Source organism: Pseudopodoces humilis, chromosome 14, assembly GCF_049639895.1.
Source record: "Pseudopodoces humilis isolate 2021_Gansu_Grassland_sample_001 chromosome 14, ASM4963989v1, whole genome shotgun sequence".
In the NCBI taxonomy this organism is placed as follows: Eukaryota; Metazoa; Chordata; class Aves; order Passeriformes; family Paridae; genus Pseudopodoces; species Pseudopodoces humilis.
Window position 1 is genome coordinate 9,303,836 of NC_142213.1, and position 14,815 is coordinate 9,318,650.

The 14,815-nt window shown below is 39.9% G+C and overlaps 1 protein-coding gene across 2 annotated transcripts in view; it reads left to right on the forward strand.

Annotated features, from left to right (window-relative positions):
* Positions 1-14,505, forward strand: part of SLC12A4 (solute carrier family 12 member 4) — a 46,171-nt gene extending 31,666 nt beyond the window's left edge. For both annotated transcript variants that reach the window (XM_005526348.3, XM_014255487.2), the window contains 16 exons: positions 383-547; positions 618-716; positions 2,264-2,321; positions 2,903-3,077; positions 3,454-3,572; positions 4,065-4,163; positions 4,479-4,598; positions 5,330-5,434; positions 6,405-6,573; positions 7,841-8,036; positions 8,712-8,881; positions 9,051-9,182; positions 9,277-9,384; positions 10,050-10,234; positions 12,904-13,037; positions 13,348-14,505. In XM_005526348.3, the coding sequence (XP_005526405.2) occupies positions 383-547; positions 618-716; positions 2,264-2,321; positions 2,903-3,077; positions 3,454-3,572; positions 4,065-4,163; positions 4,479-4,598; positions 5,330-5,434; positions 6,405-6,573; positions 7,841-8,036; positions 8,712-8,881; positions 9,051-9,182; positions 9,277-9,384; positions 10,050-10,234; positions 12,904-13,037; positions 13,348-13,439 (2,126 nt within the window). In that variant the 3' untranslated portion in view covers positions 13,440-14,505. The remainder of the gene's footprint in view (positions 1-382; positions 548-617; positions 717-2,263; positions 2,322-2,902; positions 3,078-3,453; positions 3,573-4,064; positions 4,164-4,478; positions 4,599-5,329; positions 5,435-6,404; positions 6,574-7,840; positions 8,037-8,711; positions 8,882-9,050; positions 9,183-9,276; positions 9,385-10,049; positions 10,235-12,903; positions 13,038-13,347) is intronic.
* Positions 14,506-14,815: the final 310 nt, after the last annotated feature.

Sequence of the window (14,815 nt, forward strand, 5' to 3'; positions counted from 1 at the left end):
GGTTCCCATTTTCACAGAAACCAGCAGTCTAGTTTCTAAGATTACAAGAAGACTCAGCATTTATTAGTGAAATTTCAAATGCCAAACTGATTGATAGTGTTGCTTTGCATTTTCTGAGCTACTATGTGGTATAGTGGCTCATAAAAACATTCAGTGTATTTCCTTTGGGTTGAAATAGGTATGAGCTTAAAAGAATGTTACATTTAGTAATAATAAAGTTTAGGTTGCTTAGGCTTCTGTAGACTGTTGATACATATTTGTGGTTTTCCTGTGTTGATCACTGAATCCCATTTGTAGTCCTCAATTGTAAACTCATTATAATGAGAACAGGTTTGAACTGAAACATGCTTTTCTTTTCTGTGGTGTGATAATAACCTTGAAGACAACTTATGGAGCAATTATTTGGAGAAAGGAGAGATACTGGAGAGAGCACATCAGCCCTCTGTGGATGTAGCAGGCCAGAAGAACAACCTGCACCTGTATGTGCTGTCAGATATCACCACGTCGTTCATGGTGCTGGTTGGCATCTTCTTCCCTTCAGTGACTGGTGAGAATGCTGGCATGAGGGGGCTCTGAGCTTCCTCCTGCCCTGTGATCTTACCAAAATGTACTTGCAGGTATCATGGCTGGTTCAAACAGATCAGGGGACCTCAAAGATGCACAGAAATCCATCCCTGTTGGAACAATTCTTGCCATTGTCACCACATCACTAGTCTGTATCCTTTTAAAGTTATTAGAGTGCTGGTACATTGTGTCTGATTTCTGGAACTGCTTTCAGCTCACCAAATTGTCAGTGCAAGTACAACTGGCCACTGGAAAAAAACTAAGGCAACAACAACAGAACATTAGTCCTTGAGCTGAAAGAATTTTAATTATTATCCTGTTACTTTCCGTCCCCCCTTTTGTGATGAGTTCTTTTCTTTTGCATTCTCATTGCTGTTCTTTGCTACACAGCTTTTCAGGCTGGTGATGTACATGGAAATTTTTTTTTATGTTGTAGTGAAACATTAAGATGAAGGGAGGCTTTAATGGGAGAGTTCATAAATTTCAGTTCCTTTTTTTAAAAATAAAGCCTTTTCTTTGGAGTGACTTTAAGGAGTATAGGTTATCTTGAATATTTTAGAACAAGATAAACTAGAGTCAGATATTAGACTAAATGTTCCCAAGTGTTTTTTCAGCTCTTCAGGGCTTAGGACAACAGGAGCTTTGTTTAGGAAAGACTGTCTTCTTACCTGCTCTCATGCTAAAGAAGAGATGAGCAAAGATCTTCAGCTTTATCTAGCTCTTGGTGTCCTAAATGACAATTTATCAACTCAGATAATTAAAAATAAAACAATGCAGTCAAAAGAGCTTTCTGAATCAGTCTCACCTAAAGGGCAGCTGGCCGAGATGTTGACTCTCATGGAAATTCTGCTGTTTCATTCCTGTTTTTTGCCAAAACTTGCCAAGCTGTAAATCAGAATCCAGCTTGCTTGTCCCAGCTCTTTAGGAGCGCAGCCTTTCTGTGCTGTCACTCTGGGAGCTGACCCTGTACCAAGAAGTCAGCATTTCTTGTGGACATAAGGAATATTAAAGCAGGTCACAGCTTTACCTCCAGCTCTGCTGGCAGCTCAGGGCTCACCCATTGGATACCTGGATGTGTCCATGTCCATGTGCCACCCTGGGGGAGGCTGACACTTTCAGGAGCAATGTTTCTCCTTTTATTGCAGTTTGTAACTTACAGTTGCATTTCAGGGGTAGTATTCAAGATTTAACCATTTTTGTGAACTTAATTTACAAGGTAAAAAACTACTGGAATTCCAGATCCAAAAAGCTTGCATCCCCAATGCAGAAGCAGTACAGTTAATAACAAACCTGACTGTCAAAGACTTATTGGTGATGTGAATGCCAGCAGAGATACAAAAAAATAATGTGCAAGGTAATGGTTTGCTGTATGTTCAAAATATCTTCAGGCACAGGAGGAGAGAGAAAAGGAAGTTTTTAATATCAGCTTCTGTACTAGCAGAAGATTAAACTGACATTTTAGTATAAAAATGCTTCATTTGATTTTGTCTCCTTTGTTAAAACATTTCAGCCTTTCTCTGTAACATTAGAAGGTGTATGTGAGCAGTGAGACATTAATTTCCATGCCAGCTTTACCACATACATGTGGAGAAACTGGAGTACAAATGCCACGGGGTGGAGGCACTTACTGTCCTTTCACAATACTTTCATCTGCCATATCTAAATAAATTCTACTTCCTTAGCACCCTCTGTCCTCCAGACTTCAGTTGTGTGTTATTATTTGGAGCCTGCATAGAAGGTGTTGTCCTGAGAGATAAGTAAGTGTTACTGCTTTAATGCTCTCCTTTGTTTTTCTTGTTTTTGCAGTGTAGGTGTGTTCTTGCCTGCTTTGTCTGCATGCCCCACTCCTCTCCTTGTTTTGGGTTTTGTTTTTAGAGTTTTAAAAATTTTTTACTTCTGGGTGCCTTTTAAACCATATTTGTATGTGAATTGTAAACACTGTTTTTGGAATCTTCTTGTGTTCCATTTGATATTTTCTGGCACAGCACCCTCGGATTTTCCATCCTGTGTCTTAGCTCTTGAATTTTTTTGGTGGTAGTAAAAAATAATATTGAGATAATAATACAAGAATTTTAAAATATGTATAATGAAATGTCAAAATCAAGCTGTAGACACTTCCAATCTGTATATCATAAGTAACTCAGATTATTTGCTACTTTCTGTGTTTTCTGGTTAAGAAAATAATACAGTATGATTAATAATAAAGTATAGCATATTCAGAATATGGTATAATTAATAATAGTATTTAAATGACGTGTTACAACTGACCCAAAAACCCCAAACATGAGTCTCAAAATAGTCCTCAGAATACGAATGCCTGGGTATGTTCTGCCTGCAGGTACGGTGACGCAGTGAACAAGAACTTGGTGGTGGGGACGCTGTCGTGGCCCTCGCCGTGGGTCATTGTCATAGGGTCCTTCTTCTCCACCTGTGGGGCAGGTCTGCAGAGCCTCACTGGGGCCCCACGGCTGCTGCAGGCCATAGCCAAGGACAACATCATCCCTTTCCTCTGGGTTTGTACTCCTTAAAAAGCTTTCTGCTCATGCTGCTTCACCAGCTGTCTGACTTCATGCTCTTAAAAATCACATTTATTCTCCCCAGTTTGCCCAGCACTGAAGTGAGGGGCAATATGTTTTATTTTGATGTTGTTTTTTTTCTTTTATTGAAAACAAGAATACTTTTAAGGATTTTTAGCGTAGACTTATGGGGTAATTTTATCATCAAGCATCTGTGAAGCATGGCAAGCCATTAGAATAATTTGACTCTTTGATCTAGAGAAGGAAGTACGTAGGAGAATTACTGTTGCTTCTAAAAAATATAACTTGATTTTTTCCCATTACAACCTTATGAAATACCTGGAACATATACTTAATGTTTCTGTTTTTTCAGATCTTTGGTCATGGAAAAGCGAACGGGGAACCGACGTGGGCTCTTTTGTTAACAGCTTTAATTGCTGAGCTAGGAATCCTTATTGCTTCACTTGACATGGTGGCTCCAATTCTCTCAATGTAAGAAACAGCCTGGGTGCTATCTCAGGGAGGGGGTGGGGGGAAAGAGAAATACTCTTGAGTTTTTCTAGTTTGATTATCTTTCAGAACTATATCTTAAACCATTAACCAAATTCCCAGAGCCTGAGTTCCACTCTAATTCTGTAATTTCTATTAATCCTCTGACTTCAGGCTCTACATATAAATGTATTTGTTTCTGCTCTAGAGTATTCTGTGAGTAAGCAAGTTTTTATATTTTTATTTGGTTTGGAAAAACATTTTAATCACAGAACAAAGACAGCATTGTGTTGTGAACAGATTAACTTGATCCAATTAAAAAATTGTTCTAGCTACTTTATGCTGATAGTTTAGGCTAATAGAAGTCAGAGGGGCAGGGGGACAGGACATGTGACAGGGCAGCGGGATTTTGACTTGAAATCAATCATGTAATTATGATATATGCCAGGATCTATAAATGTGCATGCTAAAAGGTTTTGCACTTTTGTTTTGCAGGTTTTTCTTGATGTGTTACCTCTTTGTTAATCTTGCATGTGCAGTCCAGACACTTCTGCGAACCCCAAACTGGCGGCCCCGCTTTAAATACTACCACTGGTGAGTGAAGGGCTTTGCCTCACTGAGCTGCACTATGCACTTGAGAACCTTCTCCAGGAGGGCAGGGAGCAACTTTTATTTCTCTGGCCATCAGTTGTACACAAGAGCCAGACTCAGATATGTCATGGCACAAGAGTTTCATTTTAATAACAGCACGGAAAAACTTGTGGGACTGGGGAGATCCAGTGGAGGTTTTACTTTCACTGCCAGTTCAGCATAGACAGTTTAAAGAAAAAAGAGCAAGAATTTAATTGACTTGTTTTTTTAGGCTTTTCTGCCCCACTACTTATTAATGCCTTTGGTTTTTGTTTTTAGGGCACTCTCATTTTTGGGCATGAGTATTTGCCTGGCACTGATGTTCATTTCATCTTGGTATTATGCTTTGGTAGCTATGCTTATTGCAGGCATGATTTACAAGTACATTGAATACCAAGGGTAAGTATTAACTGGATAAGAAAGGGTAAGAAGGAGGCTGGATCTTTTTAATGAATTATCTCTAATTTGCACATTTAGAAGTGGAGCTGTCCAGAGATGATTTGTAGGGCTTCCTTACTACTTAATTTTTGTTTTCATTATTTTACTGTGTCACTGCTAAGCAAAAGCCCCTGAAGTACTTTGTTGTTAAGCCTCTAAAGGTGTTAGGTGATACATGAATCACAGGTAGTAGAAAACTGGTTGGGATCTCTCTGCTGTGTACTGCACATGATTACTTCAGGCCCAGAACAGCTGATGCCAACCATTATATTCTAATTTATCTGGTGCAAAGCTCTGTCTGGAACAGTCCTTGAAAAGTTGAATCTGCTGCTTGGGTTGCTGGAGATCTGTACTGGATGGAGTTGGGCTTTATAACTTAATTTGGCCTAATAACTAAATTGGGTGTTGAAATGCCAGATGTTTATATATGCTTGGGAAGCCTTCTCTGTAGCATTGATTACAAATTAAACCAGAATGGTGGTTCATCATATATATTTTACTGAAACATTTTCACTTTTCTTACGTGATCTGTGATATCTCAGACATTCATGCACAAATTACAGATGTGGATGCGATAGATGCTATGTGTCACATTACTGAACTCACTGTCAGGTGCTCAGATCTCCATAGCCTGACTGTCAGAGTGCAGTTAAGTGGAGTCATGTGTTGGCTGAGCTGTTTGTCCTTCACAGTGCAGAGAAGGAGTGGGGTGATGGCATCCGGGGCCTGTCGCTCAGCGCAGCGAGATACGCCTTGCTCAGGCTGGAGGAGGGCCCTCCACACACCAAGAACTGGAGGTACTCATCTTGGGCTAATGAAATGGCTGTCATGGTTATCTGCTTACACTGAAGGAATTAAACTGGACTCTAAACAAGATGTGTGAATAAATTTAAATGCCTAGAATATTTAAAAAAGTGGTGAGTTTGCAATAAGCTGGCTTGTTACTGCCAAGCCTTGCTGTATGGGCCCAGTATGGGCAGACCTTTAGTGCTCTTTGGATCTTTAACTGGACTCCAAATTGGTGAATTCAGAAGTGGGACCTGGGGAAACTGGAGGTCTGTGAGTACAGAGGTGTAGAGGCCAGGGAATGAACAGTGGCCAGCATTATTCCTTCTGGTGTCATTTCTTCTTTGTGTTGAAACAGATTAAGTGGGCAAGAACCCTCCTCTTGCTTGGGCATTGGTTCAGCCCTTGGACTCTGAACAAGAGCAATAGGAATGTATCGAGACAGAGTTTTATAAATCCTTTTATACTTGCGCAGCCAGACAGAAAGTGACCCAACTGATTGTGTAGCAATACCTTAAGGAACAGAAGGCAGGTGGGATCTGTGTTTAGATGAAAATATTTGTGTTTTCCATATGCCGGGTTTCTGGATACAGAATACTGATATTTTCTTGGCACAAGTATCCAGATAAATCTGGGAGATCAGCCCTACAGTATGAACATTATGTGTGCTCCAATAGTACTTAAAAGAGCCTTGAAAAACATACCTGTAAATAAAACACCAATGCAAGCCTCTCAAGCTGAGTGTATCAGTAGGTTTTATTACTGTCAGCACAATGCAGCAGCAGAATTCACACAGTTTCACATCTGCTGTTAACCAAGAGGAAAAAAAAATTAAGTAAAACCTCTTGAATATGTGAGATAGAGAAAGAATGTTTCAGAGTTAATATTTAAGCGCAATATAAGTGATGAAAGGCAGTTTTTTATGTGTATTATTGTTTAAGCTTTAAATAAAATGTATGTCGTATTTTTTATTTTCTTCAGGCCTCAGTTGCTGGTGCTTCTGAAACTTGATGAAGATTTGCATGTAAAATACCCCAGACTGTTAACATTTGCATCCCAGCTGAAAGCTGGTAAAGGTTTGACTATCATAGGATCAGTCATCCAAGGGAATTTCTTGGAAACTTACGGAGAAGCCCAGGCTGCTGAGCAGGTCAGTGTCCTAAATCCTGAAGCAGAAAGGGGTGAGTGGGGGTAATGCAAAATTTTGTTTCCTAATCATATGTGGAAAAAGCATCTTAATAAGGCTTCCATGAAACACAGAACAAGTTCAGCAGTACTACAGCTGTTCAGTGAAGGACTTGCATACGTATTTCAGCTGCCAGTTGTGCATTTGGGAATGCAAGATCAGTGCTCGCATTTGTAAATAGCCTTGCAGCATAAAACTGCCTTAATTTATAGGAAATAATTACTGTAGAAGTTTCTGTGTGCTGCTTAATGGAGGGAAGAGGACTGTTTAGTTTTCTGAATATTCCAAATAAAAAGTTTTTTACTGAAAGAGTGATAAAGTCCTGAATTGGTCTTCCTGGGGAGGTGGTGGAGTCACCATCCCTGGATGTGTTTAAGAAAAGACCGGATGTGGCACTCAGTGCCATGGTCTAGTTGGGGTGTTAGGGCTGGGCTGGACTCAATGGTCATAAAGGTCTCTTCCAACCCAGTGATTCTGTGATTTCAGTAACTGGTAAACTTAGCAAATGTGTTCTTCTTCAGTGTGTTGATAAGTATATTACAAAAAGCATTGAATTTTTTTCAATTTTTCAGTAAATTACTTAATCTTCCTCATTGTGCAAACATGACATCATAGCCCTGTTTACATCTATGAATGTATCTATAAATGTAAATATATGTATAGCATCAGCATATTAGTTTTCTTCTCCGGAGGCTTTTTCTGTAGGAAAATTGTTACCAAAGGAAAACTAATTCATGGGCTATGTGTTGATCAAGTTTATTTAGTTTTTAAACAAATAAAAGGTACACTTGCTGGTGTGTGGGATTTGGTGCTTATATTTGTAAATTTAATGTAACACAGCATGTTACGTGGGAATTTGAAACTGGGAATCCAAATGAAGTCAATTGGCCTTGGGTTTAAAAAGGTGAGTGTTACAGGATTAGAAAATTGAAACTAAAATAGTAACACAGATATCACTATCTACTATGATGAATAAGAGATGATAGCACAAATCAAAAAAATCCTTACTTTAATCTGTTAGAAATTATTATGTCTGGAAATAAACTGCATTTTAGACAAGTGGGTGTTTTCTCTTTTGTTTTATTAGGGAAATCTGATGAGCAGAACTTGCATTGTAATATGCTTTACCTATGGACATGTGAACCAGGAATTTACATTGTAATGTCATGGCAGGGAAAAATTAGGAATTCCTTTTGGAAAGGAAAACTGAGATGTTTTTTCTCTCTTTCAGACTATTAAGAATATGATGGAAATTGAGAAGGTTAAAGGATTTTGTCAAGTAGTTGTAGCCAATAAAGTTCGAGAAGGAATTGCTCACTTGATCCAGTCCTGTGGACTCGGTGGCATGAAGCACAACACTGTGGTTTTGGGGTGGCCCTATGGCTGGAGACAGAGTGAAGATCCAAGGTCTTGGAAAACATTTATAGGTGAGCTTTAAAGGTTTGGTGTGATTAGATGTGAACAGAGATGTTTATTACACACGTGGTACACGTGATTTTAATAGAATCCTTGTAAGATTGGTTTTGAGTTTGTCTTTTTTTCTCATATTGATGGAGAAGCAGGTATTTTCACACAAAACTGCTCCATTTGAAATACCAGTTCCTGTGGGTAAAAGACCTAAGAAAGATCTTCAAAGATTAATCTAGCAGCTAAAACTCATGTGTCTAATGAACGGTTAAAAAACTACCAGCTTTGAGACATGCTGGTTTTGTGGCAAACTTTAATTTGTTTGTTTTGTTACTGGTTCTAACCTATCCTTCACTAGTGGATAACACTCTCCTTGCTCCTATCTCTCTCCTTCTACTGTGGTCCAGTTACTTAATCAAACTAGAAGAGAGCAGATACTGTCTCCTCTTATCTAGCTTTGAAGGTTTCTGCTTTTCTTTCGAGTGTGAAACAAGGCTTGTGTTCCTGTGAGTCTGCTTAATCCTGGCTTTGTCACTTGGACTGATCTGTTTGCACAAGCCTTGCTGTACATACTTTTCTTTATTTAAGTGATGACTTTTATGGTTTGCTGACACTTGCTCAGCGAGTAGCATTTTTCTAACCATAAATTACTCGTGTAGAATTGGAAATAACTGTGTTCTTCCCCTCCTGGGTAGGTACTGTGCGCTGCACAACTGCAGCTCATCTGGCTCTGCTGGTTCCCAAAAATGTGTCTTTCTACCCCAGCAACCATGAGCGTTACAACGAAGGCAACATCGATGTGTGGTGGATTGTGCATGATGGAGGCATGTTGATGTTGCTTCCTTTTCTTCTCAAACAGCACAAAGTAAGCTGAGAATGTCCCCCACCTACTTCTGCATTCTTCAATTCAAAGAAATGTGGTCCAGTTGTAGAACCTGTATTGATAATTGAGAGTGGATATGTTGCTAAGTTTCTATTTTGTAGAGCAAAGTGTTAATGGTTCAAGTGACTGAGAGTTTGTGTTCCCTCACCAGGTTTGGAGAAAATGCAAAATGAGAATTTTTACTGTTGCTCAGATGGATGATAACAGCATCCAGATGAAGAAGGATTTGGCTACTTTCCTCTATCAACTCCGAATAGAGGCAGAGGTAGAAGTGGTAGAAATGGTAAGGGAATTGAGCCATTTTTCACTTCATTTGCATGTGGTGATGTTTGGTTATGACTTGATTACAAGCACAATATTTGTCCTTATTTCTGCAGCACAATAGTGATATCTCAGCATATACTTACGAGAGAACTCTTATGATGGAGCAGAGATCTCAGATGCTGAGGCAAATGAGGCTGACAAAAACTGAGAGGGAAAGGGAGGTATGTCATTTGTGGTTGTTCTGTATGGGCTGCTGAGGGGGATGACACTAAGTGCCTTCCTAGTAGGGTGTTACGTAGCTGTTGCTTAAATTTAACTCCTGTGCTCTAAAGATATAAGGAAATACTTTCAGTGTAGCTTTTTCTGTTTCCCAAAATTGCATGTAGTTCTTGTTTTTATCTTTCTATGGGATATCCAGTATTTGTCTCAATTTATAGCATATTCTGTTTTCCTGCTGAAGATGTCTTTCCAGTTTGGACTTACAGGACACATGACTATGATGTCTATTACATGTAGCTATGAAAGATGATCCATCTTTTCTGCATGTGTCTGTCAAGCTTTTTTTTTTTGTGGGCAGTTTTGGTTGGTCTTATCTGTTGTTTCTGACCATGTCATGATATGAGCTAGACTGACATTTTTTCCTATATAGATACAGGCTTCTGTCAGTCCAGATTCTGCTTGGCTTACACCCATCAAAACCGTTAAAAGTCCGTTTGGTATGTTAGACTTTTGGCTAGGGCAGATGCCTGGTGTTAGCTCCTGAAGGCTAAATAGAGTGAGCAAAATAAAAGATAAAATGGAACAAAAAGTCTGTAATTATTTAAAGAGCACCAGAGAGCATAAAATAAAGTCTCTGAGTTCACCTTGTCACTCATGTGCCCTCCAGGCTCAGCTTGTAAAGGACAGACATTCAATAGCACGTCTGGAGAGTCTCTACTCAGATGAAGAAGATGAGGGAGACCCTGTTCCTGAGAATATCCAGATGACCTGGACAAAAGAGAAATGTGATGCCGAGAAGCGGAACCGAGGCAGTGCTGTGGGAAGCTTTAGAGATCTCATCAGCATTAAGCCGTGAGTCTTGTCTAAGTCTGCACTTCACATCTCTTGAAGCTCTATGTGTGCTGTGCTTTTATTATCTTTTGTTTCCTAATCCTTGGTTTGGATGCTGTAAACATTGAGACCTGGCTATGAAAAGACCTCAGCTAGCCTCCCCAGAAATCTCTAACCAATCAAATGTGCACACGTCCCTCAATATTTCACTTGGTATAGCCAAATTCTAATTGGAACTGTTAAATCCTGTAACAACTTCCCTCCTGTCTCCCAAATACCTCAAAAAACCACATTGATAATTTCACTGGTCTAATCAGAATTTAAGAAGAAAAAGATGGTAATTTCACTGTCTAGTGTGTAGTGTGGATGTTTAATGCATAAAGGAAGAAGCTGTGGAGATGGTGATGAGTGACTTGGAACAGCATCTGTGTGTGATAAACCCTCTGAGACGCTGCTGCAGGAGCACTGACATGGAACAGCAGCTGTGGTACTACCATGTGTGTGCCCCCTGAAGAGTGAGAAGTAAAGGTCTATTTTGGCTTTGTGTGAATCTCCTGTGACTTCTTTGATATCCTACATCTCACATGAAGAGCTCAGTCAGTTTTGCATACTTGGCAAAGTTCCAGATTTTTCTTCCTCTTAAATTAGAATTCAAATCTGTTTTAGGCTGAATCATACTGTAGAAATTCTGCTGAATTTGGTGTTAACTACCTGTACTTTTTCCTCTTCCATGCTTTCAGAGGGTGGGAAAACTTGTAAGTTTGTTATTTAAATTAGAAGTACATTAAGATGGTTGAGAGGAAAGAATTTTCTCAGCTAAAAGCAGGAAAACTATGTGTATTGATGGAAGAAAAGGCACTAGAGTTGAGCAGTCTTAGCAACGTTTTAAAGGGAGCAGGATTAGCAACTTAAGCTACGTATCATTATAAATAGGATGTAACAAACTACGAGAGTTGTCCTGATGAGAACTAAGGATAGAAAACAATTCCAGTCTGAACCTATTTTCCTAAGCAGAGTAGGAAGAAACAAGCAGGAAGAAACATTACTCATTCAGAGAAGCTCTCATTCCACAGGACTGCTAGGATGTTATTTCTGGCAGTTTTTGGGCACTAAATAAGCCCCTTCTTGTAGCATACACCTTCAAATCACTGAGGAGATGCCAGTTTTAAATAACACTTTAGAGAAAACCAAACCTTCAGTTTTTAACTCCCTTTCCAAAACTATACATAGCTAACAACTGTTATGTTCCTGCTGCTGTTTTTTTCCTCACTTCCTGTAAACATAATCTGGCCTCAGTGTTGTCCCTGGCTTTCTGAAGCTGATGTGGTGAAGACAGAGCATGTCCTTGCTCCAAATTAAGTAAGAACATGAAGTAACAGAGAGGTAATTCACAGTGGGTAAATTATTCTGTTAGCATAATAAACATGGTCCTTCCCCACTGCATCTTCTTCTTTCTGTGTATATAATTTATTTGCAAATCTGAATATTCAGAAGAGCAGCAAGGTTGCTAAAGAGTTTCCCTCATCAAGCAAAGCCAAATCAGTGAAACCACTGATATTTCGTATTTCACTTGTTTCTTCTAATACTTTTACAATATTAAAATGAAGATGAAACCTCAAGTAGAAAAGCCTCAAAAGTATAAAAATATTCTTCTTTTGATAAGTTTATTTCTGTATTGTATTTCCTTTTATGTTACAAAAATAATGGTTGATTTCTGGTAAGAAGGAAACATTCCCTGGCCTGAAATCCCCAAAAGTTACTTCTGAGTTTTGTTCCTGCATTAATTGTTGTTATTTTGTGTTAATATATTCCAAATAATTAATGATTTTACCTCTCTTAGCCTGGATTCTTATGGAGCAGAGGTTTATGAGATAATGCTGCACCTGTTTCCCTTTTCTCCCCTAACTTTTGAACTAAGTGGCTACTCAAGTTTGAAAGTGTGATTGAGATTTTAAAGACACCCGGGTAAAAGTGTTTCTTGTAAACAGGCAGAGCGGTTGATTAGTGTCCTGAAGGAGAGCTTAACACCTGTCTAGCACTCTGGAGAAGCCCCTCACGTGCAGCCTGCTCTAGGCTGCCATCCTGTACTTCCCCATTTTGCGACTGTGGTCTGTAGCAGCCCAGCCTTTCTCTGGAGATGTCAGCTGCTGTTCAGCACCAAGAGGGAAGTGTGCTCCTGGGAAGTGTGGGCTGAGCACGATGGGGCCAGGCTCCTGCTTGGCTCCCAGCCCCCTGAGAGAGTTTGGGGGTGCTGCATCTGGAGGGGTGCCTGGCCTGTGCTGCCGTGGGTACACGGGAGAGTTTGGGGGTGCTGCAGGGCTGCCCTGAGGGAGGGCTCTGCAGCCACGACTGTGCCTGGTGGAAGAGAACATCCCCTCGTGCAACTGTGTTTTCATTTCTTATGCAACATTAAATCATCTTTATCAAGTGTGCTTTTTGAAGAGCAGTGTAACTTTCTAAACTGGAGACTTGACTCCAGAGATCTTAAAACCAGCAGACTAGCTGTACCTGAGTAAGTCTGGGAAATGTCTTCTGTATCTTCATCATAAAGTTTGAAGAAAATCACTATGTTGAGCTGACATTTAACAGGGTATTTAGGAGATCTGAGTATGCTTTTAAAGGACCTTTTTAATAATTCAGTGTTCAGAGGTGTGTTTCTAACAGTAAGTCTGAATGTGCTTCTCCTACAGGAACCAGTCTAATGTCCGAAGGATGCACACAGCAGTGAAGCTAAATGAAGTCATTGTAAATAGATCCCATGATGCCAGACTTGTGCTCCTCAACATGCCTGGTCCTCCAAAGAATACTGATGGAGATGAAAACTGTATCCTTTCAGGCAAGGCCTGGCCCACACAGAAGGTTTTTCTTTAATCTGTTCTCTTGAATTCATTTGTCCACCAGTGCTGTTGAGCTGTAATATGTGACAAAGTGTCCCCTGGGTGGAGAGTATTGGCTTGTGGCTGTAAGGTAGTAATTGCTTAAAGGAAAAAGTGCTCCAAACTCACAGTATTTTGTTACTTAGAGGGGTACTTGAGCTAAGTGAGACCAGAGCTGAGGGCTTGTGAGCTGGCCCTGGTCTAATCCCTGTGTATTTTGGTTTTGATACTTTTTTTTCCTTGACATTACTGAAACAGACATGGAGTTTCTCGAAGTCTTGACTGAGGGTCTGGAGAGGGTATTACTTGTTAGAGGTGGCGGCCGAGAAGTCATCACCATTTACTCCTGATTTAGAAGCTTCTGACTCTGGTCTACATTCACCTTCTTAGCCATTACGGACATTCCAGTTTTAAATGGAGAAGAAAAAAAGGTTTTTTGCCTTTTTCCTCCTCATCCAGTCCTGTTAATTGTTTTTCCATTGGCAACATACATATCTTTTGGGATTGCAGTATTTGTTACACCATCCAATTAGCAACATAAATTGTGAAGCTGCCACATTATTCAGTTTCTGCTTTGGTACCCCAGCACTTGTGCATGTAGTTTTAACACTAAACCTATTTTTAGTCAGCACTGCTACGTGCAGTATTTTTAGTAACTGTATGTAAAGTTAGGACATGAAAGCCAGTTACTGTAAAAAGATTTAAAGAGCTTTTTATATTAGGTTTGGGGGATAGAAATGCATTATATAGCAGCTAGTTTCTGCTGAAGTTCAGCTATAAAGCATTTTCTAAGAGCACACTAAATTGTAAGAGAGGACTGAAAAAGCTTTCCTTTTCTGGGTTTATTTCCAGAACTAAACTCTCAGTATTGGGTAAGAATTTATACTTTTAATACATTTATTGATAGAGATTTAAATAAATTATGTTGACATAGTTGAAATTATGTATGTAGCTTGCTATAAGTTTTGTTGCTTCTGAGACTTCAAGTTCTGTGAGGCCAGATCCCTATTTATTTTTGTATTTATTTGTCAGAAATATTGGATATGCAGATGCAGACTGTTTAGGAGAACAGAGATCTCTCAATAAATTCTGAATCACCAGTGGATTGAAGGACAAGTCCTGTGCAGTTCTTCCATGCTTTAAATTTCTTGCAGACCATCCATCAAAAGTACATTGAGCATGTTGGAGTCCCGTGTAGAGCCAGGTGCTATGCTGCACTCACAGTGATGGGATTGCACTTGCACAAGTACAGGGGACCTGCTGCTTCATTGTATGCTTTATGCCCTTAGAGGGAAAAGAAGAAAAGAAGACCTATACTAACCATTAAGTCTCTGGAGATTTTTTCAAGCCCATTAAGTTGTACTTTATGTACAGAACATTCGTATTTTTTCAATAAAATGTTGCATACACTTTGAACCTGTTCTCTGTTCTGTGTGTGAGGGTGGATTGTGCAGGAGAAGCCTCTGCCCCGCCCTGGTCCAACATTGACACTGCTGGAGCCACCAGGTGAGGGCCAAGGGGCTGGGGCTGTATTGGTGCTCACCCAGATGGCACAAGTCCTGCACGGGGGAGATGCCAGCTTAGACCTCAGAGCAGCTGGGTGTGTGTCTGAGGAGTGAAGCCTCTGGGGACACCGCCAGAACCCACACAAAACTCTGTCCAGTTGAACACACACAAGATTTCTCTCTGGGAGAGTGGTGATCCCATGCCAGGGACAGGTGTGAAC